The 27,043-nt window shown below is 40.5% G+C and overlaps 1 protein-coding gene across 2 annotated transcripts in view; it reads right to left on the bottom strand.

Moving 5' to 3' along the window:
- Window positions 1-25,591, bottom strand: part of LOC103465908 (potassium voltage-gated channel subfamily KQT member 1-like) — a 76,878-nt gene extending 51,287 nt beyond the window's left edge. Inside the window, exons 1-5 of one of the 2 annotated variants that reach the window (XM_008411123.2) lie at window positions 25,519-25,591; window positions 23,604-23,698; window positions 22,041-22,081; window positions 20,138-20,199; window positions 18,623-19,872 (exon numbers count right to left, since the gene is read on the bottom strand). In XM_008411123.2, coding sequence (XP_008409345.1) covers window positions 19,762-19,872; window positions 20,138-20,199; window positions 22,041-22,081; window positions 23,604-23,698; window positions 25,519-25,551 — 342 coding nt within the window. In that variant the 5' untranslated portion in view covers window positions 25,552-25,591 and the 3' untranslated portion in view covers window positions 18,623-19,761. Of the gene's footprint in view, window positions 1-18,622; window positions 19,873-20,137; window positions 20,200-22,040; window positions 22,082-23,603; window positions 23,699-25,518 lie in introns of those variants that run through there. The other variant, XM_008411122.2, reaches the window with a different exon arrangement.
- Between the last annotated feature and the right edge of the window lie 1,452 nt (window positions 25,592-27,043).

The raw sequence follows: 27,043 nt of genomic DNA, 5'->3' as shown, positions 1-27,043 counted from the left end.
AGAGAGAGAGAGAGAGAGAGGTCCAATGCAATGTATACTAGTTGGTGGTTTAAGACAAAGATCTCATAAGTTCCTATTGCAGAAGGGTGTCCGCCAAATGCTTATCTTTGGATTTATGTGAACACTGTCAGGAGAGAACCAGCTACCGTAGAGCCTCTGGTTGGCCTTAATGACGCTCTGACACTTGCTCAGGTGTTTCAGGCAGAGGAGGATGGAATGACACTGCATAGGAATCCGAGACCGTCTTCCAGTGAATGACTCAGACCCAGGACTTGTTAGAGTGAAATATGTCTCTTGATTGACCTGTGGTTGTGTCTGTGTTACTAGCTAGGAAGAGGCAAATCTGGTAACTGTGGATTCTTCAGGTTATGCTCTGCTATGTTTTAGCTACAAATGTTTGTAGTTTCTGTAGTTCTTTGCCAACTGTGAGTCAGAAATTCACTCATCATGACTACACATATAAACGTGATTGATTGATCGATTAATTCTACAAAGTGTGTTTTGCAGAAATTTTTGAGTGCAATTTATGACAATTACCATCATTATTTAAAAACAATGTTTAAGTGACACACAGAGCTAGTAACTAACATGGGGTTAGTTTTCCAGGGCTTCTGAACAATTCTCTGAACAGTTTAATAAGTAACTAAGTTTGTTATTGATAGTCAAACTGGCTAATTTCAATTCAGTTCAAATAGCGTATTTAGTTTCAAGTTACTAAAAAGTCACATAAAGGCACTGGGTGTACAAACGAAAAGATCCAATTTAAATCCAGTTTCGTATTAGCCACTTTATCCTATAAGTCCAACAAATTAATCGCGGTCAGATAAAGATTGTTAGTGATACCTGAGACCCAAACAGAGACTCTGAGTTGAGTCAAGCCTGAGTCGAAGTCAATTCTAGTTAAAGTTCTGATCTTTATTTTGAAATCTTCACATATAAAATAAATTACAAAGGCAGTGAAAGTACACACGTGTATTTGGGAAACAGATTATGATGTGGCTATGATAGAAACAAGGCGGTTTTAAAACACACAGCTTTCATTCAAGCAGCTGATAACCATTTGTTTATAAGTCCTTGTGAAATATCCAGTCTGGAACCTCCGAGAAGCAGATGGACAAAGAACATGAACACAGACAGAGACATACAGTGAGTATTGTGAGATGTGACTAGTGCTGGCTAAATTACCATTTTAACTCCAAGGTGAAGTCCATGTTGGGTTTCTAGGCAATTAATTGTTTTAGGGATGGTAAGATTCAGGCTTACTGCTTTGAAAGCAGTTAAAAATACAATGTATAATCTTCACCCCTGAGGGGAGAGTCAGTAAAAAAGAAAAAGAAGAAAATGAAAAGGAACTGAAGAGAGAGCAACTGAAACCAGAAGCCAAAACTGTGTGTTAGGTGCATGCCTGCAGGGCATTGTATTTACTTTTAGCACAGAATGTGCTGTGAGGGAGTAGGGCTCATTGTACGTGATGACATAATGTCTTCTGACATGCAACAAATACTATCTGTCATCATGGGGCTGGAAAGATAAGTACACAAAGCCGACAAGCCGGAACGTTGCCATCAAATTCATCGACAGCCAAGCAAGTCTTGATTAGTCCTGCGTTAGAGAACACAAAGTGTTCAAGCCATCTAGTCAAGAAAAAGGTGATTATTGACATAACAGATGTGGTGGTGTGTTGATGTGAATAACAGAACTAAACCAGAAGTTAATTTTGAAGACAATTTTCTGTCAAGATGTGTTAAGGTATCCTGGCTGCAAGTATTTTTCGTGTTAATAATACCACCAAGATGATATTTTAGRTGTAGCATTAGCGTCGACCGCTTCTTCAACCTTACAACTCAAGGAAGGGGTTGAAAATGAGCAATGTTGAGTGCCAGACTCAAGGACATTACAAACACATTAATCATGGTATTGCCGAAACCGGTGCTTAGCCCAAGAGCCACAATTGCCAGGGTATACCACACCATAAAGGACCCAAGATTCAGACTGTGAAAAGATGATCTAGAAACAGTTCTGCACATAATAGCAGGGTGTAAGACACAGGCAGCTTACATGGGACATGACAAAGTGGCTGCAAAAGTGAATGTGAGGATTGCTCTGAGATTGAACTGGAATTCCCCTAGTCAAAGTTGAATCCTGCCATGGACACAGGACACAAATGCTGTGGAGTGTGTAGATCGGTGGCCTGAAACTGCAGTCCTCAAGGGCGAGAGTCCTTTGGCTTTTAGATGTGTCACTTGTACACACTTGAATTAAATGGAAAAACTGCCTCGCTGTCATGCATCATGGAGAGCTACAGAGCTAATGAGTCTACATTGGGGCCAGGTGTCCTGAAGCAGAGCGACATCTCAAAGTCGCAGGGAAACCGGCCCTTGAGGACTGCAGTTTGAGACCACAGGTGTTGATCCAGACAGACAATCGGGACATTTTTGTTGTTAATAAAAGCTACAGAAGAAGACGCTAGTGACTGACATCTGACTTTAATGATGGTGCTATTGTGTCCGTGTGTTGACGTCACGTTGAGTGTTAATGAAACCAAGCTGGATAGATGGCAATAATAGAAGTAGCATTAGTTCACATACTTGGTAGTGATCATCTGAGCCATAAAACAAAACAGAACGTCCTGATAGGTTGACGTAGATTCTCAATTAAACAAGACATGTCGACTATGAGCGGACTTCTTCTCTGGATAATTCACCTCGCACTGAAAACAAATTTGTCAATGTTGATCGTGGGTTGGGAGTTCCCATCTAATAGTACAAACTATCACACTGATAGGACTGTTTGTTGAGTAGATATTTATTCTAAGCTAGGAATTCCCAATCCGTGACCAGAAGTGAAGAAGCCCATTGGATGATTGGTGAAATGTCTTTAAGACACACGAGAAGGCATAAAGTTTCCTTAAGGAGTTAGATACAGCTAGAGAGGTTTCTAAAAACACCCTACATCTAAAAGGTAATGTCAGTCATTGATATATTGATAAATGTTTGCTTTCTGTGGGAAAGGCTCAGACAATCTGACATAACATTTCTTTAGAGATTCAACCCAACATCCTGGAGATCCTCAAGACTAAGGTTTCATCCGTTCTCACTGTAAATTCATACAAGCCTAAGAAGTTACTAAAGTAACAAAGCTGAATATGAAGCATTTAAGCTTGAGACACTGCATCCTGCAGATGAATAATTAAATATTGTCCTTTAGAAGATTCTTGCCATCTGAAGGTGAGTGTTGTTGGGTAGGCCCAACAAGTTTATTAGACAATCGGTTTTGAAGTGATAAGTCAAAATGAGGAATGTATTTTTTACTCAACTTCCTTCATTTTGAATGTAAAATGTTACAATTGACCAAAGAAATTTTTGTTTAAAGCAGTCCCATCTAAACACAGAGGGAATCAAGCAAACCTTAGTGCTACTGCCTTAGCATTGTTTTTTTTTACATGCAAACATAGATTTGTGAGGCAAATTCGACATATCATCCTGGATCCCAGTTTCCTCTTATTTCACTTTGATCCATGTAGCCCTTTGTTTATAATTCTAACCCTAAACCTTCAATGTCATTTCCACCAAATGAGAAATGACTAAAATCAGTTTGGAGAGAAGAGAGTCTGTCATTTCTTTGGGTACTCGTATCGCTTGTGTTTCCGGGATCAGAAAAAAACATTACCTGATTCAAGAAAGAGAAAAGAGTAACTTGTTAGATTATAAATGGTGCTACAAACCTTTAAGTTCACTATGGCGATACTAGTTGTTCTGAAATCTACTTTGTTAGGCTCGTTGTGAAGATCACCGTTGATAGATCCGTGTTCTTTAGACACAACAGTTCACTGACTCACAGCTTATTGCCTTAGCACCTATAAAACACTTCCTTTCACTTATGGGGTTTCCACACTGTTCCAAAGAGACCATTGTTAAGACTTTAAACAGATGATCAAATATGATAGCTTGCCTCCTTTATCTATGTGTTCGCTCAGATTCCGGCTTCAGTGCTGTAAAAGTTATATGTCAGTAGAAACTGCTGTGAATTTATGGCGTCTGTATGTTTTAGTGTGACGCTGTAAAAACTCAGGGCAGATTCTCAGAGGTTAGTGCTGCATACGACAGACTATATTCTGGCTGACTGGATGGGGTTGGACAATCCCAAGGGCACCAATACACACACACACACACACACACACACACACACACACACACACACACGCACACACGCAGTCAGATGTAACCTCATTTAACACCTGCATTCCCACAGTAGTCAAAAGCGGCAGTCAAAACCCAACCCCCTCTCTTGACTCAATCTGAAAAGGGAGGAAAGGAGTAAAGTTTGTGTTGGAGGTGGGGCGGGGAGAGCGAAGCTAGTGATTTAAACTCCTCTCCCATGGCGGGGAATGAGCTGGAAGGGCCTGGAGAGGAGATGAGAATCCAGAGCAAGCTGGGGGTTGAGTGATGGAGAAACAGGGGAGGCAGAAAAAAAGGGAGCAGAGTAATCTAGCTGAGGCAGTGAATGAGCCAAGTGTGCCGATACTAAGGTGCTCTTAACACAAAGATTCACAAAGTTTCCACAATCTCGGTGTGAACAAAACTAGGTGAGCGAGAATGCACACAGCTACACACACCAAGTTGATCATGTTCTCGAGTGCCTCTCCTGCCCTCTTCTGTCCACGACGTTCTTCATCTTTCTTCCTGCTGCAACATCCCGCCGGGCGAAGCGGGCCATCAAATAGCAACACGCAATGACTAAATTGATCCCTTCATGACCTAATGATGAAGCCAACTGAGACAATCTTAGACATCAAGACAACGGATGCTCTGTCCAGCAGTGACTTGAAAGAATGACCTCTTGGTCATAGATGAACGGGTTTCAACATTTCAACTGCTGTGCGTCTTCTAGCCTGCTGAGCTTCTAAAGTTTGTGTTGGTTGGCTTCGCATGCACACGCTAAAGTTGTGAAACTTCATACCATCATAATTTTTGCTTCATTTCTCTTCACAAAGTTTACAACTTGATAGACCTAGCATGGAGACTAATCTGGCACAAAAAAACCTGCATGAATACAGAACAAGCGCTGAGGAAGCTGTGAGTAGGTAATCCCTCCTGACAGGGTAGTGACAGACAACGACAGAAACAAAGCTGACGTTGAGAGAGAGAGAGAGCGCCACAGGGGACAAAATGCGAGATAACAAGAATAAAAGTCAGCAAAAAGCATAGTTTAGTCAGAATGTCACAGCTTAAAAGCTCTTCGGTTGAAATCTGCTAAGAAGTTCAACATGAGGTCATCAGTGAGCAACATGGGAACAATGTACGGTACATTGCCTGGCCAAGAATCGTTCTTGTTACCTTCCTAAAATAATGACCTCATTTTTGGTCAAAAGTGATTTTGTCAAAAAAAGAAAAAAACAAAACAAATCACCACCTAATTTTTTGCCACAAGATGCTTTAGGTAAAAACAAACAAACAAACAAAAAAAACATGCCATTATTTTAGGAATGTGATGATTTATAACTGGATTTAACTGGACCTGGACTGGTCTTTGACAAAATAGCTGCGTCATACCACAGCCAGACATTTGCACCCCTCGCTACACTCCCTCTTGGAATCGATGAATCTCCTCTCGAGTCGTCTGTGTCCAGTACTCAGGTGCGCTCTCAAAAAGTGAAAGTGACATCGAAGCTACAAAGTTAGCATGGAGTAGCGGCGGTAAGTCCAGAGCACTGAGCACAAAGTGTGTCAAACAGAAACCATCCTGCAGGGTAAAGTGTGTAAATGGTGTGTTCTCAGTTTATCTGAGTTTCAGACATCGCTACTAAAGTCATCATATTGTTTCATCTGTTCTGTCTCTGCGATGCCTAAAACTACGGCAAAAAAAACAACAAAAACAAAAAAAAACATCATGTAGGCGTGTGAGTGTACACGTGTTGGGAGGTAAAGCAATGACTTTACCGTGAAATGACCCGACAGAGTATGTTCACGTTTGAATTATGTAACTGCAGTTTCATAATGTTGCGGTCATTCTGAGGAGGAACATCAGTGATGGTTCCTCTTACTGTTAGCGCTCTTACTCTGAGGTCAAAGCTGAGTTTTACTTATGAGGTAAACAAATAAGAAAGAGTAGTCACTATGTTTGTGGGGAAACAAAAATAAACACTCTTACCATCTGCTTAGTTGCCATCTTTCGACATACGAGTCAAGATTTCTACTCAGGGGTGATGCTTTAGCCATGTAACTTTTGAATAAGTGTTTATTGAGAATCATCTGTGCTTCTTAGATGTTATTTGGGATGAATCCTAACCAGATAGGTCCCTGTATTTAGGTAATTCATGCAAGTTGCTTTTGAAACTCAGGTGCACAGTTGAGTAGCAGAGCTTTCTGGCCCTACAAATTTAAGTGTTTTGAAATTTTATGACATGTACAAGAAAAAAGAACTAAATTCCATGAGGATTTTTAAAGTTTAGAGCATTATGCTATCAAACCAACCATTACCAAGCACATAATAACAGTGGCATATGTCAAGACATGCAGCAAGCTTGAATTGATTAAATTGATTCAATGTGTTCATTTTCATGTGAATTTTTGGCAACTAATGGCACTGAGAACATGGTAACCACCACATCTAATGGCATCATATCGTTTTGATGGCTTTGGTCTTGTTTTGGTCTTTTGTTTTGGGTGTAAATGAAGAGAAATAGCCCTAGTCAGCTTGGCTTTCTCCTTCATTCTTGTCCCTGTCTGAAGTTCACTGCAACCTTTTATCTCCTCTTCTTCTTATCAGGCCAGCTTTAGCTCGGAGTCTCTCAGCCTCCCTTATCCTTCTCAGTAACGGCGGAGACATACAGTATCACATCGAGACCTCCAGACTTTCATCTGTCTCTCATCCTATCGTTGTCTGCTCGTCTTTATCTCTCTTTGTCTCTGACCTGCCTTGGGAACGAGAGTTGGAGCATCATCACAACTGACCTTCTGGTATGATGGATGTGTTCTGGACACTGCTGTTGTATTTTTCTGCCATAAAAATCTATTAGATTTTTTTTTTCCCCTTGCATGTTAAACTTGCAATTTTCAGTGAAAAGCTGACATAAATGTTCTTTTTTCCACCATAGCAAGGATGAACTTGATTACAATGGGCAGAAATTCAGTAGATTGTGTGGAAATATCCCAGTAGAGATTCCTGTGTCTGTAGGTGATTTTCCATTAACCATAAAACTTGAAATTACAAAAAAATAAATATGCTTAATGGAAACACGGAAATAAAAAAAAAATTAAAAAAACTCACGCTCTTCGAGAAAAAAAACCCAAAAAACTTTTGCGCTAAGATGAGGTGGTTTTTCTACCACTACTAAATCTATCTACTACAACTGGTGAAAACGACGAGGAAGACAACAGGAAGTGGTAGGCGGGTGACGGTTTCTTTTTGTTTTATTCAGCCAATGCGCAGCTGGCTCCATCAAACGTGTTGGATCCTGAGCTCTTCCAATTCCTCCAAAGCGCTGCGTACGTGGCCACTTCCAAGTATAATGAGTGATAACACCTGAATGAGACGCTGATGTCTCCCTTGACGCCTGACAGACGATGAGTGCTGGCGCCATTGCTGACGTATGAAAGAACTTCATGCAACAGCTTACGTCCGTTACTGCTGTGACTTTTAATGGCTTATTGTGTGAACAAGCTTATTCATATGCGTCCTTAATTTCATTTCGTATTTAATGGAAACACTGCACATGCGAGTTTTGTCAACATTAGCAGAATATCAACAAATATTTGCACACATTTGTAATGGAAACGCAGGTGGTGCCGCTGGGCCGGAAGGGTCGAGAACATGTGTAGAAGTACAAAGAGGACAGAAAAGGGGCTACTCTGCTGTAACAAAGGTGCTTTAGTGCATCAGTCGTGAGTAATCACACCCAATAATAAATCCCCTCTTCCACAGGAGCCAATTGGAATAACTCAAACTTTTGTGCAGCAGTTGCTTTGCCACAGAAGATATGTGACTGCACAAACAGGAGTAACTTAACCCCTGGTGGAGGCCCTCTGCTCTCTGGCTCTTTATTTATGGCATGGGTAAATGATATCCCCATAAAGACACAACTTGGGTGACCTTGTTCTTAATAGCTACCGTTCAATACAACTGTAAATATCCGGCTCCCCCCCGAGCGCAACGTCCATTCACAAATTAAAGAACCGAACGGCAGCTCTCTGATTGCATGCGTTGCACCAAACTCGACGAGGCGAGCCTTGAGCTCTGTTTGGATCACAGAGTTAATTACCTACAACTGAAAGGTGTGCCGCTTTAATTGTACTTCAGGGAAACACAAAGCCCACAGATTTAGAAAAGCACACATTTCTATAAAATGATTAGTCATTTACCAAGAATAAAAGCCCACTATGGAATACAGATAAGCCTATTAAATATCCTGCAAAACACTCAGGGTATTTAAGCAAACAGAAACCTGGCCCGGACAGATCGAGTTGGGTGAACACGCATGACGTGATTTACCTTGGGTGCCATTAACCTCCACCGCTGCCTGAGGGATGTGTCTGGGCATGGATTATCACAGGACCAATATCTAAACCCTAAGATGCCCAATCAAATATTTACACAGTCATAAACACGCCTGCATTAGTAACAGTTAGCTCAAACCATAATAAAACTACGAGCTCGTCTGCTGTATCTCGACACCCTCACCCTTATAAAGTCTACAACGTTTTTTTCTTTGGTCTCAACGTAAAGGGAGTCAGTTCAACACAGAGAGGCCTGAGGTTTGGGAATAAGTCAATATTTTCTGCTGATGCATCAAGAAAAAGGTGAATCCAGCGGACTTTGGTCATCCTTTGACTTCTCTTTGACTACTAAGTTACATTATCTTTCCCCTGTCAAAACTGAAGGCCGAGACTTTTACTGCCACCGAAACATAAAAAAAACTCTTCACTGACATAACATAGCTAAGGTTATTTGTGCATGCAGAGCAAACTTTTAGACATGACAAGGTTTGTCACTATGAAAGGTGACAGTTTCAAAACAACATTTCTTTTAGATAAAGTTACATACCCCAGCTTTAACTAGCAGTTGTCTTTTAACATGTGTTTGTGTAATCAGGCACCTTTCTGCAGATGTTTTTCACCTTTTACTTGTCAAACACATTTACACGTACGTAGGCGTCAATCGTCGTTTCTTTCAAAAAATTTGCCCAGAGGTTTGTGGTTGATCATAGTTTATATCGTTTTTCTAAAAAAAAAAAAAGAAAAGATTGCAAGGACGCCATTTGGACTTCAACAAGGATTAACCTTGAAGGGCCGGGTGCTGTGCGTAAACAAACCTGATATCCAGCTCTTACAAAAACAGTCGTGTGTAAGAGCACACACACGCACATGCGCGCACACACACACACACACGCACACACACACACTACCCATTACGAGTTCCCCAGGTACCAGCTTGGTTTAACAGTGGTGACATTTGCACTTGAGGCCCCGGGGGTAATTTAAACATGTTGGCATTGTTCACAGCTCTTTTATTGTTTCACGCAGTAGACTGAGATTGAGTAACACTTAAAAGTAAGGTGGCACCAGAGCCTTTTAGCACTGTGTAATAGCAAGAATGTGGGTCCCAATAAAACACAGACTCCGGTTCCCTGAACTATACGCTGACCCTCGCGTAACCCGTTTAAGCACGCTTACGCCTCGGCGTTGATAATGAACTGGTTGATGAAGTAGTATATTAGTGGCGAGATCCAGCTAAAAGTGGCTCGGGCATTTGGCCAAGACGGTAAAATATATGACCTGAAATATCTCACAGGGCCCTGTGAAAGTTGAGCAATTAAAATGAAAACGTAGCAGGGGCATTTACAGCCAAAGAGCTGGCGCTGTAAGAATTAGAGAGATGCCAGCAGAAACTAGAAGTGGGACTGATGACAAGAGACAGTGGCAAGGAGCTGGATGATTTAGATACTGCGAGTGAGACTACAGGCCTGTAATCCTGCAGGCAGAGAACAGACAGGCACAGGGGAAATAAGAAGGGCACCCTCGAGGAACAGCAGACCAGCAGCCACAGAAGAAAAAGAGAGTATAGCATAGCAGGCCAACGAACCGAGAGAGAGAGAGAAAAAAAGTGATAGAGACAGACAAAAAAACACGAAAGAAGAAAAGCTAAGATCGAGGGATGGAAAGCGAGCAGCCAGACATGCAGGCAGACTGTCCGTCTCTGGTTTGTGGGAATGCGGTAAAGACACAGTAGTAGGCAGGGTCCCGGCTCTGAAATTAGAGAGTGGCGCTAAGAGAGGGGAGCCAGAGCCAAAGGCCGTCTGGGAGCTGCCAGGGGCTGCATCCCCAGCACACTGCCGAAACGTGATTTACTGCTGGGCTCCACTACAAACAGCGCCCTGCTTGTGGGCGCGCTATCTAGCTCGTAGAGGCCCGCCACGGCCCCGTTCTGCTTGCTATCTGGTTCGCAGAGCTCCAACGGCACCACATCAACGGTGGGAAGTGTCGATGTGAGGAAGACCGAGTTTGGCCAAAAATAGTGCCTTAAGGGAACCGCGGAGGGGATTGTGGCATTGGTATGTTTATGTTGCGACATTAAAAAGATCAAATACAAACACTAGGTGTCCGTCGGGCTGTAAATCACACAACACAGAGACGAAAATCATTTTTACAGCTGTGGAAATATGTCAATATGGGTTAAATATGTCAATATGTTTATGTGGAAGCTGCCGTGGTTATAAGTCTTTTGGACTTCTGCAAAAGACTTGCAGAAGTCCAAGCAACATTTACACTCGCACATGAAAATGGCTGCAAACAGACATGCAATTGTACAACTGGATTGTAAGTCAATGACAAAACACTTGGAATTTTCCAGCAGCCATTGTACAGCGCATACAGCGGGGAAACAAGCTGACCAAACCTGCTGGAGCTCCGCTGGGGTTGCTAGGAGATGGGTTGGGCTTAACTGTGGTTGCTAGGTAACGACACAGTGCCCGTTGAATAAGTCATAACAATCGGGGGGTTTTTGAAATGCCCCCCAAAATATGAACTCGTTGTCAAAAATTGAGCTGGGTGGTTTTTTAAGCACTGAGTGTTTTTTTGTTGTTTTTTTTTAAAAGCAGTTGAGACAAAAATGGAGGCATAAAAATGTGCAATATGTAATTTTTGCATAATAGGTATCATTTAAGTTGATACCAATTGTGAAAACAACATGTGTCTGTAACCCTGATCCCATGATGACTCAGTAATGTATAGGAATGTTTCAAGACTGTATTTATTTATTTATTTTATTTTTTGTTTTTTGGAGATGCTACATTCCAAAACATGATGAGGATTCATTTCCAGTTAAGTGATTAGGATAAAAAACTAAAACTAAAATATGCAAATCTTAAGTAACATTTCAGTTTTTCTATCTTTACACTTTTACACCAAAATTTCACAATGATACAGAAGCATGTGCTGCTTGTGTTAACGGTGTTTAGCCCTTGCAAAGAGATCACTATTGCAAAAAAGAAAGAAAAAAAAAAAGAAATAAACTTAATCAGCAAATGAGAACACAACCAGCTGCATGCTGGGTAACTGTGTCATTCAGCTTCGCCCCGAGCCAGGCACAGAAATCCAGAGAGTTGTTTTCCCAACTACGAGTAAGAATATCGCCAAACCAGCCAAAGCATGGATAATCTGTGTTCCAGGATTTCTCTTTGTGAATGTGTGCATGTGTGTGCTTCCTTTGCCAAGTTTCCTCTCTTTGTTTAGACCAGTCTGGTCAGTCCAGCTCCCTGCTGAGCTTCTATTGGCCAAACACACATATATCAAAACACTGGAAAACAACAGAAAGGATTCTCTCAGGGACGAGGAGTGCTGGGAAGAGGAGTAAATGGGAGTTCAGGAAAGAACAAACAAGTGTCCAGACACAAAAGCAAGCACAGGGAACGGCAGGTGATGACATAATGATGACTGTAGGAACAGCTATAATTCAAAGCAGGGATGCCATTGGGCAAATCACCAAATTGGTAGTTTTCCTGTCAATTCTTGTCTTTTGCCAGTTGTTTTGAGAACACACACACAAAAAATATAATTAGCTTCATTTGTCAAGCAGTGACTCTTAAACAGCTACTTTTCTGACTTCCTATCTCAGGCAGCTGTGCTGAGGTGCTAATGCTAGGTTGTTTGTAAACAGGAAGTGACAAGGTTGTGGTAAATTTCAGACTTTATAAGTCAAGCTGAGTTTTAATGCTTTAAATATATTACACATGTCATTACACATGTCATTTGTGATTTTTGGAGCTGGTAAAGAAGTCGATGGTTATTACACGCAAGTTACCAAACCTTAATGCCTTTAAACCACATAATCAGAGAGCTTTACAACTGTGATTAATTACATATCCTTGTACTGAAAGAAAACTCCAGTACATATAAACTCTACCGTGACATGGAAGCTGGCAGATTGATTTCGGTTCAACTGCAATAAACTGGTTTCACGACCAGAATCTTTTTTTTTTCTTTTTTTTTAACAGATTATATCCAGGGCTGAATGTCAAGTGATTAATCACTTCCAATGTGGCTTTGGTCACCTGAATCATGGGCCATGTAATGCTGTCACAGCCTAACAAAACATGAAAACCTGAGGCAGAACTGCAACACAAAGAAGTCATTTCTCAAAAACATGAAAAAAAACAAACTGATGTCACAGATGGTTTCGCTCCAATCTGATTGAGCTCGGGTTATTTTTCAAAGATGCATGGGTTAATATTTCAGCCTCTAGATATGCAACACGGGTGACTTGCAGGAGTCGCTTGGACTTCTGCATGTCTTTTGCAGAAGTCCAAAAGACTTATAACCACGGCAGCTTCCACATAAACCAGGGGGTCAAACTCATTTCATTGTTTCATTCAATCAGGGTCATGAATGTCCTCAAAGTGCCGGCAGCAAGAGAATGAATTAACTGCTGTCCTGAAAGTTTTCTTCATGCGTCTCTCTAAAGTTTAGGCGGCCACATGCAAAGTTATGGACAGGCCAGATTTGGCTCCCGGGCCTCCAGATTGACACGTGCAACAAAAACAGATTAAAAATACACACTTTTGCTTTAAGTATGCTGAATATTTTCTTTGTAGTAGTTCCACTCCCCTCTCACTCTCTTAATTGAATCCAGCTACAGAAAACAAAATTGTGCAATTTTAAACCTGCCTACGTTTTTGGTAGGAATATTCTGGCTGTTTTTTTTATTCCAGTGTGTCAATTATTTCATTCACTTTATGAAGAATGAACTTTATGGACGTATTAAAAATTAGTTGTTTATTTGCGCTGATCTTGCTGCAGCTAGCATCTAAACGCAAATTGAAAACATAACTTATGTTTAGACATTAAATCCCGACGCATGCTCCTAAACAGATTTCAAGGACAAAATCACACATTAGTTCATTTTACACCAGAAATGAGGAGCAGCCGGTCGGGCAGGTTAATGTTTGTGTGTGACGCCGTTGCTGCTCTTAATATATTTATGCAAGCCTGGACATCCAGTTGTAAATCTTTATGCGTTCTTACGTTTAAATGCGTGTGTGTGCGTGTGTGTGCCTGGCTGTTTACAACACCAGACTCTTGTCTCGAAAGCTCTGCGCTGGCGCTACATCGGACCAGTCTAAACACACACACACACGCAGGCACAGGCGTGCTCACACATACACACTGCCCCCCTCGGAGCCATGCTTTCAGAGACGAGGGGCCCTAAACGCCTTACAGACTCCTAACAAACACAACTCTCAATGTCGGCCCGCAAGTATTCGCAGTATTTGGCCTTGCTGTAATTTACAACATACTTACCTAATTGAGATGCTATTAAGGTCAGAGCGCGGATTGTTCTGTGTCTGCCTCATGGCTAATTCACATGATATAAGCGTGACATACGCAGTGCAGCATAATTGTCCTAATATAGCAGAGTGGAGTTAACCACATAGTGAGAGTGATCTATGGTCAGCGCAGTGTACTTAGAGAAACATAAATAATGACTGATGTCTTGAGCGGAGACGTGCCTGCGCCGGCCTGCAGGGCACGTTGCTGAGTGTTTCTGCTGAAAGCTGCTGACGGTGTCACACACACACACACACACACACACACACACACACACACACACACACACACACACACACACACACACACATGTATAGGATCTTGATGAGGTAATCACGAAAACAAATACTGCATTGAATATACATGACTGAATTTTGTCCGGATTTGTTTTTTTTGGACATCGTTTTTACACACACTTTTCAAATTTAGTGTCTTTCTAATGACTTAGTTACCGTCTGTCAGTCTCTCGGTTCATAATTGTCAAGAAGCATTGTCAAAACAAAAGAAAATAATGGCTCTAAAACAAAAGGTTTGAGTTATAGCTGTTAAAAAAATCTGATTTTGATCTGTGTACTAATCTTGAAACATAATTGAAGGTCAAATTCATAAATAATATTAATCTCTGTAATGAAAATGTTCCCCTTGTGGTAAAATATTTAAAAGTCCACAATGTTTGATCTTTGCTATACTTTGTCCCAGCTAAATTAATCTTAACATCAAACATAATTTACACTTCAAACATTGAAAAAAAAAAAAGTTGAGTGTTTGTGGCATTGAAAATATTATCTGACCATTTATTTCTATTTGTGAGCTTATTTGTCCCTGAAAACCTTCGATGTTTCTTACAGTTTCCAGTGTTAAGGGCTCAGTTTCAGTTTCAGGGGGCAAACGGTGAAAGAGGACAATTTGTTAAAGGCCAGATTAGTAAGCAAAGAAACATGTTCTGCACTATATAACCCGTAGTATTTGTAATATTGTCTGGGACGTTGTCAATTGGAATCTGCTGTGATTAGTTCATATGGATATGTTTGAGTTAATGCTGTTTGTGTTGTTGTTTTGATGTTCTTCTACTTTGTTTGCTGTTATTTGCCTCAGCAACGGCAAAACTGTGACACGTTGGCATGTAAATGTGCTTTTCTATCTTCCAGCTGCAGCTGGCTGTGCAGCATCATCGGCGCTAGCTCGTACATCGAAGAGCAGAGGTTTAATTTTAGCTGTGCCATTTTTTTTATTCCTGTGCTCCTCTATAACAATCTTTCTTGTCATCACCTCCGCTCACCAAAAAAATAATCCTCTGTGCTGGGAATTTATTTATTTATTTTTTCAAATTTTCGTTGAGTTGTTATATCTGCGCAAGAGGGGGAGCAGCGCCCCCGACCGATAATAACAGATACAAATTTTAGTTAATACAGGTTTTAGCAGATTTCAACAGTTTGAACTGGACCACAACCACAAAAAAGAAGAAAAAAAAAGTGAATTATCGCTAAATATGTTCACATTTTACAACTTGAACTTGGTGTTTGACCCAAGTGGCAGACTGATTTCGCCCCCCGGGCAAATAAAATTGCCTCCCTCTTCCCTGACAGGCGGCGCTGATGCCCAGGCCGCACCGGCCACTGTTTGAGCTCGTCACTGGGGTATTTTTCATCGAGTGCGCCTGACAGAAAGATAAGACGCTGTCGCGGGGCGTCATCCATCTTTGTTTCCAAGTTACTCTCGGAGAATTCAATCTCAAGAGTGTGGGGTTAGACACACTGGTGATTAATCAACTGCGTGCTCATGTGGGTGCGAGTGTGTGTGTGCGCAGATCTTCATGGGCCTTTGTCTGCGAGCGATAAATCAATGTCCAAGCCCGTACAGGACGCAGAATGCCTTAACCCCTATCAGCCCGTACATGATGAATTCATCTAGAATTGTCTGGCGGACAATACTTTGACAGCATAGTTACGCTATCTGACTCAACTGGAGCGGTGGGACGATGGCGAACCTGCAGGGTTATGAAGCAGAGGGAGCGGAGAGAGAGTATTTATCCTGAAGGAGGGAGGGGAAAACAAAAAAAGAAAAAAAGAAGAAAAAAGCTGGCAGCTGACCAGGAATGAGACAGGCATGGGAACACGACTTGTGTGCACAGAGACGTCAGCTCACAGTTTATGAATAATTCCTCGGACCTCTAGGAGAAATCCTATTCAAAAGCGAATCAACTGTGACACTAAGGTTTTTTTTTTTTTTTTAGCCCGGTGAGTGATTAGATTTACGTCTACGGGCAACTCGCGGAAGACGGTGTAGCTAAGAAAAGTGCAGAGCCATTTAAAGAATGCGCAGTCACAAAACGACAAAAGTGTCCCCCCCTGCGGGAGATTCTGGTGCAAACAGTGAGGGATAAAAGATGAAGATTAATGACATAACACGACTCTGCTTTCATTATGTCACTGTAGTTGTAATCAAATCGCTTTTAAATGAATTTAACTTCCGTATAATTTATCACCCCGTTTAGTTCATGCGATTTATCTTTTGATCGTTGTTGTTTTGACTGTTTGAAAAAGTGCTGCATCTGAAGGCCGGGATTTTTAAACAAACAGGATTTTAAGAGTAAAGCAAACCTGGTTCACAAGACGACGCTTCAGTTCTCCGACTGACGCGAAACGATGTTTGAAACTTTACGCCTTTTCAACAAAGGTACGCCGCTGGATGTAAATATTATTAACCTTTCTGTGTGTCTGATTCACAATTTGTCAGTAGTGGAAAAATGTTTTTGAGGAAAGGGATGATGTTTTGAAGTCAGGTGGGTTACCATCAATGTTTAGGTCAATTACGAGAAAAAAGTAGCTTTAGAAAGAGAAAAGCTTGCATAATTTATTTTCTGGTAATGCTAAGACTTCATTCTGGTATTATTTTGACTGTCTTATTGTGACATTATGACGTAAAAAAAAATGTAATTCTTAGCCTGACCCTCATGTTTTGTCAGACTGAATTCAAAGTCTAAATATGTAGAAGCTGTAAAAAACGCACCTGTCAAGTAAGACAGTGGACTTCGGGTGAAACCATTGAAACAAGATGAGCGTTGGTGGATTAAAAAATATATATTAAAAAATCCAGATTTTACAAAAATGTAATCTTCAAAAACCAAAGTTAAATAATGAGAACAGTCTTTGTGTTTCCTGTAGAATTACATTGATGAATAAATGGCTTAATGACTTCCAGTTGTTTCAAAAAATGTATGTAGCTTACCCTCTGAAGCACCGTTACAAAGACACAATGGTCATTAAAATTAAAAGCATTTCCTTTCAAAATTATTCACAAATGCAACAGCCTCTCGCATCAATTCACTACTGACTTCCTTCTCACAAAATGCTAATTTCAATCTTTAGAGACGTGTAAGTAGTGTATTTAAACATTTCTGACATTCTGCCAACAAGAAATACTATTAATTTGAGCAATAAATCAAATGTTACTCCTTTGTTCGAGTAGAATGATGAGATCCCACAGGGTGTGGCTAGTCAGTCCTGCTGAACCGAGATTTCACTAGCTAAAAAAACTTGAAGTTTCAAGACTGGCCTGTTAACAACATGCTGGTTTTGTCCACTTCTTCTAGAACGTAGATGGAAACATGGGTCAATTGGTTCGTACACCTGCTGCCCAAAGGGGAAAAGGAAGTCCCTCCCCCCCCCTTGTCTGTGCAACAGGTGTGTCCCCCCATAGGACCATCAAAACAAGAAACCCACATGAGCAGAAACGAAAGACGGGCAATGGGTGGGCACTCCAGAGGAAAACAGTAATTATGAAGGATTTATGGCTGACACAGATTCTTGCAGCTGTTTTAGAGTTACACCTTGTGAAAGCTGGTTGTGGCATCAAAACAAATGAAGCTCTGATTAGAAGTAAAGTCTGCTAAAAAAAAAAAAAGAGAAGATTTTCTTAAATTGACCCCTGTGTTTTGAAATTATACTGGCTTCATGTCCGGATCGAAGGCGAGGCTGAAGGAGGCGCAGCGTCTAAACACAGGTTTGTGTTCCCAATCGGGAGACGGTGATTACAACACGACGGCCAACGCCAGTGGGCCGTGGCACAGTCTGCGGGAGGTCTTCAGGGCTTTCCATGTACATCGGTTCAAGATCATTACTCCCCTCTCCAAAACAAAGACGTCTGAGAATGGCTGACGCTTGCAAACAGCCGTGGTAATGGGCGCATAGCGACGGTAAGGTAAATACCCAGGAAAGTGAGGGAAATCCTGAGCTGGCCGACTTGAATGGCTGCAGAATGCATTGTTCTATTGTATAGGAATTGTTTTCGCCTCAGAATAACCTCATATTGAGGTGAGCCTTACGTCCAAAACAACAGAACCACGAGAGAAAACAGAATAAGCAGCAACGCAGCAGACTTGGAATAAAAATAGGAAATCAAATCAGTCAGCATACAGGTGAAATGTCCGTCTTATGGAGTCACAGAAGTTCATATAACTCGCTCCCTCAGACTCGAAAACATTAAGCTTTCACTTACTGTAACGATTAAATAAATAAGTAAAACGTGTTAAGAATGCACTCAAATACAGGATCGAATGAACATCGAATGTTTTACCTTTTTTATTGCTTTGACAAATTAATCGTGAACAATCAAATTTGGCCTATTTGACAAAAAATATATATAGAAAAAAACCTTTGATGTTAAAGTGAAAACTGATTTTTACAAACATAAGGAAACTTCAATAAAAAACATGTGACATAAAATACATGACTGCATGGATATTCACTGCATTTAAAGTGACTGACCTAATTCAACAAAGGTCCAGCCAATTGGTGCTACTAGTCTCACAGTGAGTGGGATGGAGGTCACCTGAGTGCAGTGGCTGTGTCCTAAGTGACTGTAACATAGAGTTAATCACTGGTTAATCAGTATTCCTGCTTATCATTAAAGCATGAAAACAAAAGAACAAGAGGAAATCAGAGAAAATGTTACTGAAAAGTCGTGGGATGTTTTCATGTTGCATATTGTTATTTAATTGTCATTATTTTCTAGAAATCCGTTTTTCACTTTGACATTAAGACATTTGTTTTGTTGTAAAAGCAATAAAAAGGTACAGAGCTCATAAAACCATACCGGTTTGGCTGGAGGAGGACCAACGGCCAGCTTCTAAAGTACGCACACAGATGCACACTGTAAAGCTGTAACTGTTAAAATTATAGTCTTGACAGTATTTTTTTCAGCACTCAATATAACCGTCTGATGTTTTATCAAACGGTCGACATGCAATCTAAACGTAAGGTTGTCTTCCAGCCAAATCCCCTAATATTTCTAGGGAAATGTTCACTCAAGATATTATTGTCAACCAAATATTGCTTCAAATGAGTATTTATATTTACTTCAGGTTTTAGAATCCGGAAAAAAAAAAATAATCAGAAAGTTGGGATACAGGCAGATTTAACTTAAATCCGAGTTTAAAGGCTCTACAACAACAGGAGGTCAATTAGCCTGGAGAGTCGGATAAAAAGAAAGGAAAGTTCGTCCTTTTGTTCCAATTAGTAAAACTCCTCAATAGTAATAAAAAAAAAAGCTAAAACATTGTTGTTTCAGTCATACTTTATGTATACATAAAGTCACTCCTTCTGTGTTGCGACGTAGTTTCATAAACGCTGATGCATGGTGTACTCAAGAGCAACTCGAAGCCCCAATGTTGATATCTGATATCCAAAACAAGGCTGGGCTGGCAAACACCAACTTCCTCCTTTATTAATGGGCGGTTAATATCTTTTGCTTAGACTACTTGCTACAATCCAGACAAGATCTAATCTTCTGGCGCTGGATGAAGTCCAGGACATTCTCTGTGCTGCTTCCTGAGTTCCTCTCATCCACTATCAGGCCCACTAGAGAAGTCTTACTTTATCAACCCACGTATTCCCTCCACCTCGGTTGGTATTCTAAAGCATCGTCCACTTAACAGGTCGTCTCACGCAGCGTTGACATCACAATTCACTCTCTTCCTGTAAAAGCAGCTGCTGTGTTTTTCGGTTATGCCTCGCTGCAAGAACTCCTCACTCTTTAGCTGCGATCTGGTCATCTATGTAGCAAAATTAAGCATTTAACTCTTACAAGAGCAGAACGGGTGGACCAGTGTGACAAAATAAGTTAAGAGAAATAACAATGAGTGACAAACGCAGGTAATGTCCGGACAAAAACACTCCGCCGCGTTCACTCGTCCGACAGCATCGACAAGACGGCAAAATCAAATCAGTTCTGCTGTCAGACGCACGACTCTGAACACCCAGAGTAATCTGATCAGTCTCGCTTAAAGTCAAAACACACACACACTGTGGCATGCCTACCTTATCTTCCATTCTGATCATGCGTGCTCCAATGGTTGGGTACTCTTTATCTTCTCCCTTTCCTAGTGAATTGGCAGAGAAGGGGGGAAAAAAAACATTCAGAAAACACTTGATAGCATAACTAACGTTACTTGATGACAAATCCCAAGATAAACCTTGGCATTTATCCATAAGAGATGAAAACAGATGTGGAGACAGAAAGCATTTGCCACTGAACATATCATTTGTTTTTATGGAGCTCGGACGGCTCCAAGCTGTAATTACCATCTTCCATTGGCACCAGTGAATGACATGTAAGGGCATGAGAAATGAGAAGGAGGACAGCAGGAGGAAGTACGTTAAAAAATTGATTGCTTACACGGACTGTAACTGAATAGGATGTACGGCTCGTTATTTCTTAAAAAGTTAGGAACTGTAGAAATCAATGAATGACATTCACTCATACAGACGAGATATTTTCGCCTCCCTGTTTTATCAGTTACTCTGACCGGAAAGGTTTTGCATGTTCCCTTCTCTGCTTCTATCTCCATTTTCCACGTCGATGCTCAATAAGCCCCCAGTATGAGCGCGTCATTGGGGTCCGCCATGTTCCTTGCAACGCTGCTGCAAGATTGAATATGTCAGATAAATATGTTAGATCAATTATAGCTAATATTCTTTTTCATTTGTTGCTATAATTTCACATTTACAAACACATCTTTTCGAATCTTGGAGTTTTGGTTTTAGAAATACAGCCGAACTGGTAACACTTCATTTGTTCATAAGGTTGACGTAACACCAGCCATGAAGATAAAATCGTCTATGAATGTCTGTGACTGTTGTCATGAAGTGTCATTCGGTAAATAACAATACTTTTAATGCATTAAAACTTGTATTAAAAGTAAATTAAAATTGTCGACTTTGCATTAAAAGTGTCATTATTTACCAAAAAACACTACATGACAACAGTCAAACATTCATAAAGACTCCTTCATGTTCATCACAGTGTCATGTCAGTCTTATGCACATCCCACCAAATAAAGTGATCCCAAAACAATTAATGACGTTTTATGATCTGAAATAAATCAGTAGTGAATCCCAGTCTCTCTCTCTTCAACAGAAACAGACCATTTAAAATAGTCAACGACAAAAATAACTATAACTATACTATAAAATAAATATACTGTACACCTCTGTCTTTCACAAGACAGATAAATATGCTGCTACAGGTGGATACGGGTTCATAACACTCTGATAAACTAATATCATTCTTTGGAGATTTAATCTTCAGGATGGCAGCAGTCAGCTGCGGTTTTAGCCCCTTCCAGATTAGCTGTTAGCTACTCATTTGTTTAGCTAATTTGGATTTATACAAAACAAGAGTTCGGCCTCACAGGTAACATGTTAACCTCACTTTAAAGAGAGATAGTTCCGAACTTTGTAATTTTCGTTAACTTCATTAGCATCGCATGTTTGGTAATATTAACACTTTTCGTGTTGGAACAAGAAGCTGCCGTTTCACCTTTAGCTTCGCTCCTGTTCAGTTTAGGCTTTGCTTTTCCTCTGGTCAGCAGCGACGTCAGTCGACAAAGAAGCTCCAGTAGCAGTCTATGCAACCGACGGGACCGCTGAGACAGTTTGAAAGTAACGTAACAAACGAGTGTTTGCAAGTCGTCTGACAGGAATTTACGCAAAGGTGCCAATAAATGGCGGCACACGGCCCAACGAGCCGCGGCGAACAAATCCAAGCGCTTATAAACACAAAAACACACATCCAAACAGAGCCGTGAGCGCAAACATTACGGTCCTGTCATTCTCCTGTATTTAGTCTGCTGGTGCTTGAGCATGTGTGAGTTATAAACACAGAGGTGGAGCGAGGAGTGATGGTTGTCTGTCAGATCCGGCCCGTTTCCTTGCTGTTTACCTGGCAAAAACATTCCCGGCTTCCCGAGGGTGCCATCCAGCCTGACGGAGAGCAGATAAAGACAGAGAAAAGTTAAAAACAGATACAGAAGAGATTAATTTGGCCGGACAGCTTGTTATGGTAACTGTTAAACAAGGAAGAAACACAAGACAAAACTGATTCATCTTTACACGAAAGTACAGTAATGAAGCGCAGTGGAAATCCTCCCCACACTACAGGGGAGATCTGAAACTAGAAGTGAGTAAATAACATATTATTTAACAGCTTTTTCATTTGCGTTGATCCAAAACAAACTTGCTTCACTGTTTTGTTTAAGCTAATTATTTTTAATAATAGGCGATTGCGGTGCAACCAGTGGTAGCTTTTTATGTACGTTTTAGAGTCGGTTGGGCACTTAATGTAAAACATCAAAATTATTATTTTGAACTCAAAGCATCAACAATCTTCTGCCTTATTTATCATTGCTTCCTATTTGAAACTTTACATTTTTGGGGTCACTAACAAAGATTGTTAGTGACATTGTCGTTTATCAAAACATTAAAAAAACAACAAAATGTGCCAAAAACTATGAACACATATTCAGTAAAATTTAAAAAATTCTTACTACTCATGTTATTGTTTCTTTTATATCTTATCTGTGTTGTTTTCCAAATGTATTTTGGGGTTTTTTTTGTCTTAAATTGATGTTATTCCATCTATTATTACACTGAAAGATCTTTCATCTTACAAATAAGTGTGGAAAAAAATGAAACATGAATTGGTGTTTATTAATTCAGCTATGGTTAAAAAAACCCCATAAGAAATAACATTGCCATAATTATTGACCTCAAACCACACTAAGCATTTTTTGATCGTTCACTTTAAAGCTGCAGTAAGTAGCTTTTATTTTAAAAACTGTTTTTTTGGGGTTTTTTTTTTTTTTTACATATCTGTTAAAATTTCACGATGTGGTGACAGTATGAGACAATTAATCTGTGAAAATATAGAGCTTCTCCTTCTCCTCCCAGTTCTCCCAGTGCTATCTGTAGGAATACACCACTCAGTCAGAAACAACCAATCAGAGTCGGGAGGAGGGTCTTGGGCTCGTCTATCATGCTTGTGTACATGTTTTCCAAAATTTCCTCTGTAGAGAAATAATGATGATTTTGATTATTGCATTTGACAAGATATAATGTTTATTGCTTGTTTCATAATTGCAAAACACTTTGACCTGCCTTGTTGATGAAATGTGCTGTAAAAATAAACTTGACTAAGTTCCCATAGCAACCATTTTTTGAAATGTTTTTTCTTTTACATTTTCATCATGAGTGCCAATATTGTGATGCTCGCTATAAAGAAACATTACGTCTTTCTTCCCAAAAATGAGAACTTAACCGTTCCTATTGGATATATTTACGAGAGCGACAGCAAGCTGCACTCACAACATATATTTTTTAATCATTTACATGACTTTAAATTTTTTTTTTTTACTATAAAATATCACGGAAACTTGCTGAAAATCCATGCAAAGATTTACGGGGCATCAGAATAAGAAACAGGACAAAACAAAGTCGAGGCGTCCACCTTCTCTGCAGCTCCTTGATGCGAACCATCATGTTAAGGTGACCCTGGGAATACTGCTCGATCACGTCTCGCACATCATAGGGCTTCCGAGCTTGCTGCGAATCCACACGCGCACACACACGCATACACACACACACAAGAAAAACACACGCGCACACGGTGGGACACAAAGCCATTGTCAATCACAACCTCTTGTTGCTCGGTCCCCTGAAAACATCCCCAACCCCCGTGGGTGCAAAGAGTTCATTGTGAGCTCAATGTGTGTTTTGTGTGAGTGTGAGCATGCATGCGTGTGCATACGTATGTTTGTGTGCGCACAGAGAGGCGCATGGTCATGTAGAGAGCAATCGTGTTAAGGTCCTTTCACAGCTTTGTGTGGTGTGACGTTGACACAGGGGGTATCAGAAAGAACTTGGTGAACCCTTAGGGTATCCCTGCTAGACACACTACAGTCTGTACAGCTGAGATCACTTAGCCCGTAATTGGGAACATGCAGAACACCTGAAAAAAAAATAAATTTAAATGACACAAGAGAAACTGTGATAGGGAACTTTTACTACAGATAAATATGTTTAATAGCACATGTTACTGCAGCTTTTCCTTAAAGATTTGACAAACAAAACATGCAGGCTTCACAACTATAGGGCCATGTACTGCTGTAGTGTTATAGGTTCCAACGATAAATGCATTATATGCCTTTAAAAACAGACAGGCACATTTTTTCACAAATTAGAACTTTACGCTGAATTACTGAACCCTACAAGAGACAAAACTGAAAAAAAGACACACTTCTACGATATCTCTGGAAAGGTCTACAAGATCCCAGAGTTACTATAGCAAGTTCCAGCGAAATTTGTGCAGGTTAATTTTGTGAGATCAACTTAAAGTTTTTACAAAATTCCAAGTTACTTCAGCAAGTCCCAGCAGACTTTGAGAGAGCCTACTGCAAGACTCCAAGTTTCTTCAGGAAATTCAAAGCAAGGTATTTGTGATCCTGCAAAGGTTTTGCAAGAGTCCCAAGTCTCTTTAGCAAGTTCCAGTGAATGTTTGCTTTTGTGAGATCCTGTATAAGTTGTACTAAAGTCCAAGATGCATTTGCAAGATACTATGGAGGGTTTGCTAGACCAGTGAAGGTTCTGGAAAGTCTGAGATACTTTTACAAGGTAGAGCACAAATTCAGCAAAATCTCAGGTTACTTTTGCAACTGTCCCCCAATTTTCTGCAAAGGTTTTTAAGAGACATTTTGCGAGACCCTTTAGTGAATTCTGCAAAGGATTAGGAAAACCCAGAGTGACTTTTGTGAAATTCAGGAAAATGTTTTACGATCTCACACAAATGTTTTTGCTTCTTTTATTTATTTTTTTTGCAAGAGTATCTAGCTGGAGACTATTTGGAAATCCAACACTGTAAATACTGTAAGTACCTCCCCTACAGGAAGTGGAAAGGTTAGAGAATATCCTGTAGTTTCCTGTTATCTTAACCCCATTGGTGTCAAAATTACAAACATTTTAACTAAAATATTGGAAATTGGAGATGATTTATGTAATTTGTAAGTTAACTACTGATTTACAAATGATGATTTTATATAATACAGTTAATTAGACATTTATATCATATTGAGATTTTTGTGCATGGACATCAGAAGAGTGGCATCACTGAATAGTTTTCATAAAGTGACAATCACATTTTTCAGAAGAAGATTCTCTGTTCTCACAAGAAAAAAACTTTTACTGAATCTTTTTTTCTTTTTTTAAATTATTTCTCAAACGTCTCTAGTGGGGCTCAGTATTTGGACACGAACACACTCCTCTTCCTCTGCGTGCATAACACACTGCTTCCACTCAGAATCTGACCTTCTCATCTGCCATTCCTCTAACTCCCGTCTCCCCCTCTCAGGATTTCTTTTTCATATTACCTGAAATTTCCTCCTGGCCACGAAGTACTGCATTCTGCGCAGGACTTTCACAGCAGACCTCTGGGCATGGGATAACCTGGGATGAAAAAACGAGACGGAATAAGGTTACAAAACAAGAGACTGTCGCTCAGTAAGAGCTCCGGCGTAAAATTAAGATGAAACATAAATGCACACTTGAATTCGACTTGTTGCGTTTTAAGCGCCTGCAGGTATTGCATGAACTGTGCAACGACGAGACGCATTAAATGTGGGTCTAACGCGTGATAAAGCGGCATAAGGATGAAAATGCTGCATGCACTGCAGCTGCCGCCTCCTCATCCAGCTCATTGAACCTGACCTTCAGGTCACGGCATTAAATCTGCAACCTTATGCAGAGTGAAAGAGAAGCAAAACAGATTCCATCTATACCGCAAAGAGTCCAAAAAACATAAGTCCCTCAGGTCAGAGCCGCACATCTGTGTCAACACGAAAGACAGGCCAATGCTGGGGTTCTGTGGAACACTGAAATTAAAACTAGTGGATGTAAACAACACACACACACACACACACGCAGTCAAACTTTCATGCCACGATGGCTTCCTTGCATGCAACTCAGTTTGTTTTCTCAACAGAGGGCCGTTTGGCTTACTTGTACTGAATCATTTGGATGTGCAATAAGCCGCGTGCTGAACAGAAGGGAAAAAAGTAAAAATGTGACGTAAAAGACTGTAAAGCACATCAGGTGTTACGAAAGCTGCACACAGCTTCATAAAGGGACGAGTTCCAGTTTGATTTTCCCTGAAACTCAAATATAAAATCTCCTTCAGATCAGTCAGAACCGATGAGCAGTGACATCTGTCTGTCATGACATCCGGTCATGACAGACAACAACGCTCTTCAGTGTCGACACCATTAATGAGAGAAGATTTTAAAGTTAGCGAGTCAAGATGGCTCATTTACATTGTGACAGGAAAGAAGCGGTGTTGCCAGTTTTGAGATGATGTTGCTGCAGTTAGTGGCAACAAAATCCTCCTACAATCACTCCTCAATCAAAAATGCACAGCTACCTTTGTTGCTGTTCTGAAAGACTTTTGGAGACGCTGCTGTGAAAGTGTTGCCACTGTAACAAGTTTTACTGGGTGATGAATTTTCCAAGAAATCACCGCGTTAATACTGTCGTTTTGTGACCGTTTTCGAGTAACGTAGTGGCGTAATAACTCACGTTCGCCCTCTCAAAGACTAAGTGAGCTTTCATCCTGAACAGAAAACTCCACACTGGAACTGGAAATAATTTTGAGGTTTTAAACCGTGTCATGGAACATGCTAGAGTTACAGAAAAATATACAATCTCTAGCATACACACACAGAGAGTGCTGTTTCAGTAATGCTAACCATGCTAAATGCCAACATAAGATACCAAAGCCCTTTTCTCACAGCTACAGCCCTGAGAATGAAAAATAGCACGACATATTAAATACATATATGTAAATATATATTAGTAAATGAGTGGGTGAGTGTGTTTGAGGTCCTTGTGTCTGCAGGTGGA

The sequence above is a fragment of the Poecilia reticulata genome, linkage group LG6 (genome assembly GCF_000633615.1).
Source record: "Poecilia reticulata strain Guanapo linkage group LG6, Guppy_female_1.0+MT, whole genome shotgun sequence".
NCBI lineage: Eukaryota > Metazoa > Chordata > Actinopteri > Cyprinodontiformes > Poeciliidae > Poecilia > Poecilia reticulata.
This window is presented reverse-complemented; position numbering and strand designations above follow the sequence as displayed.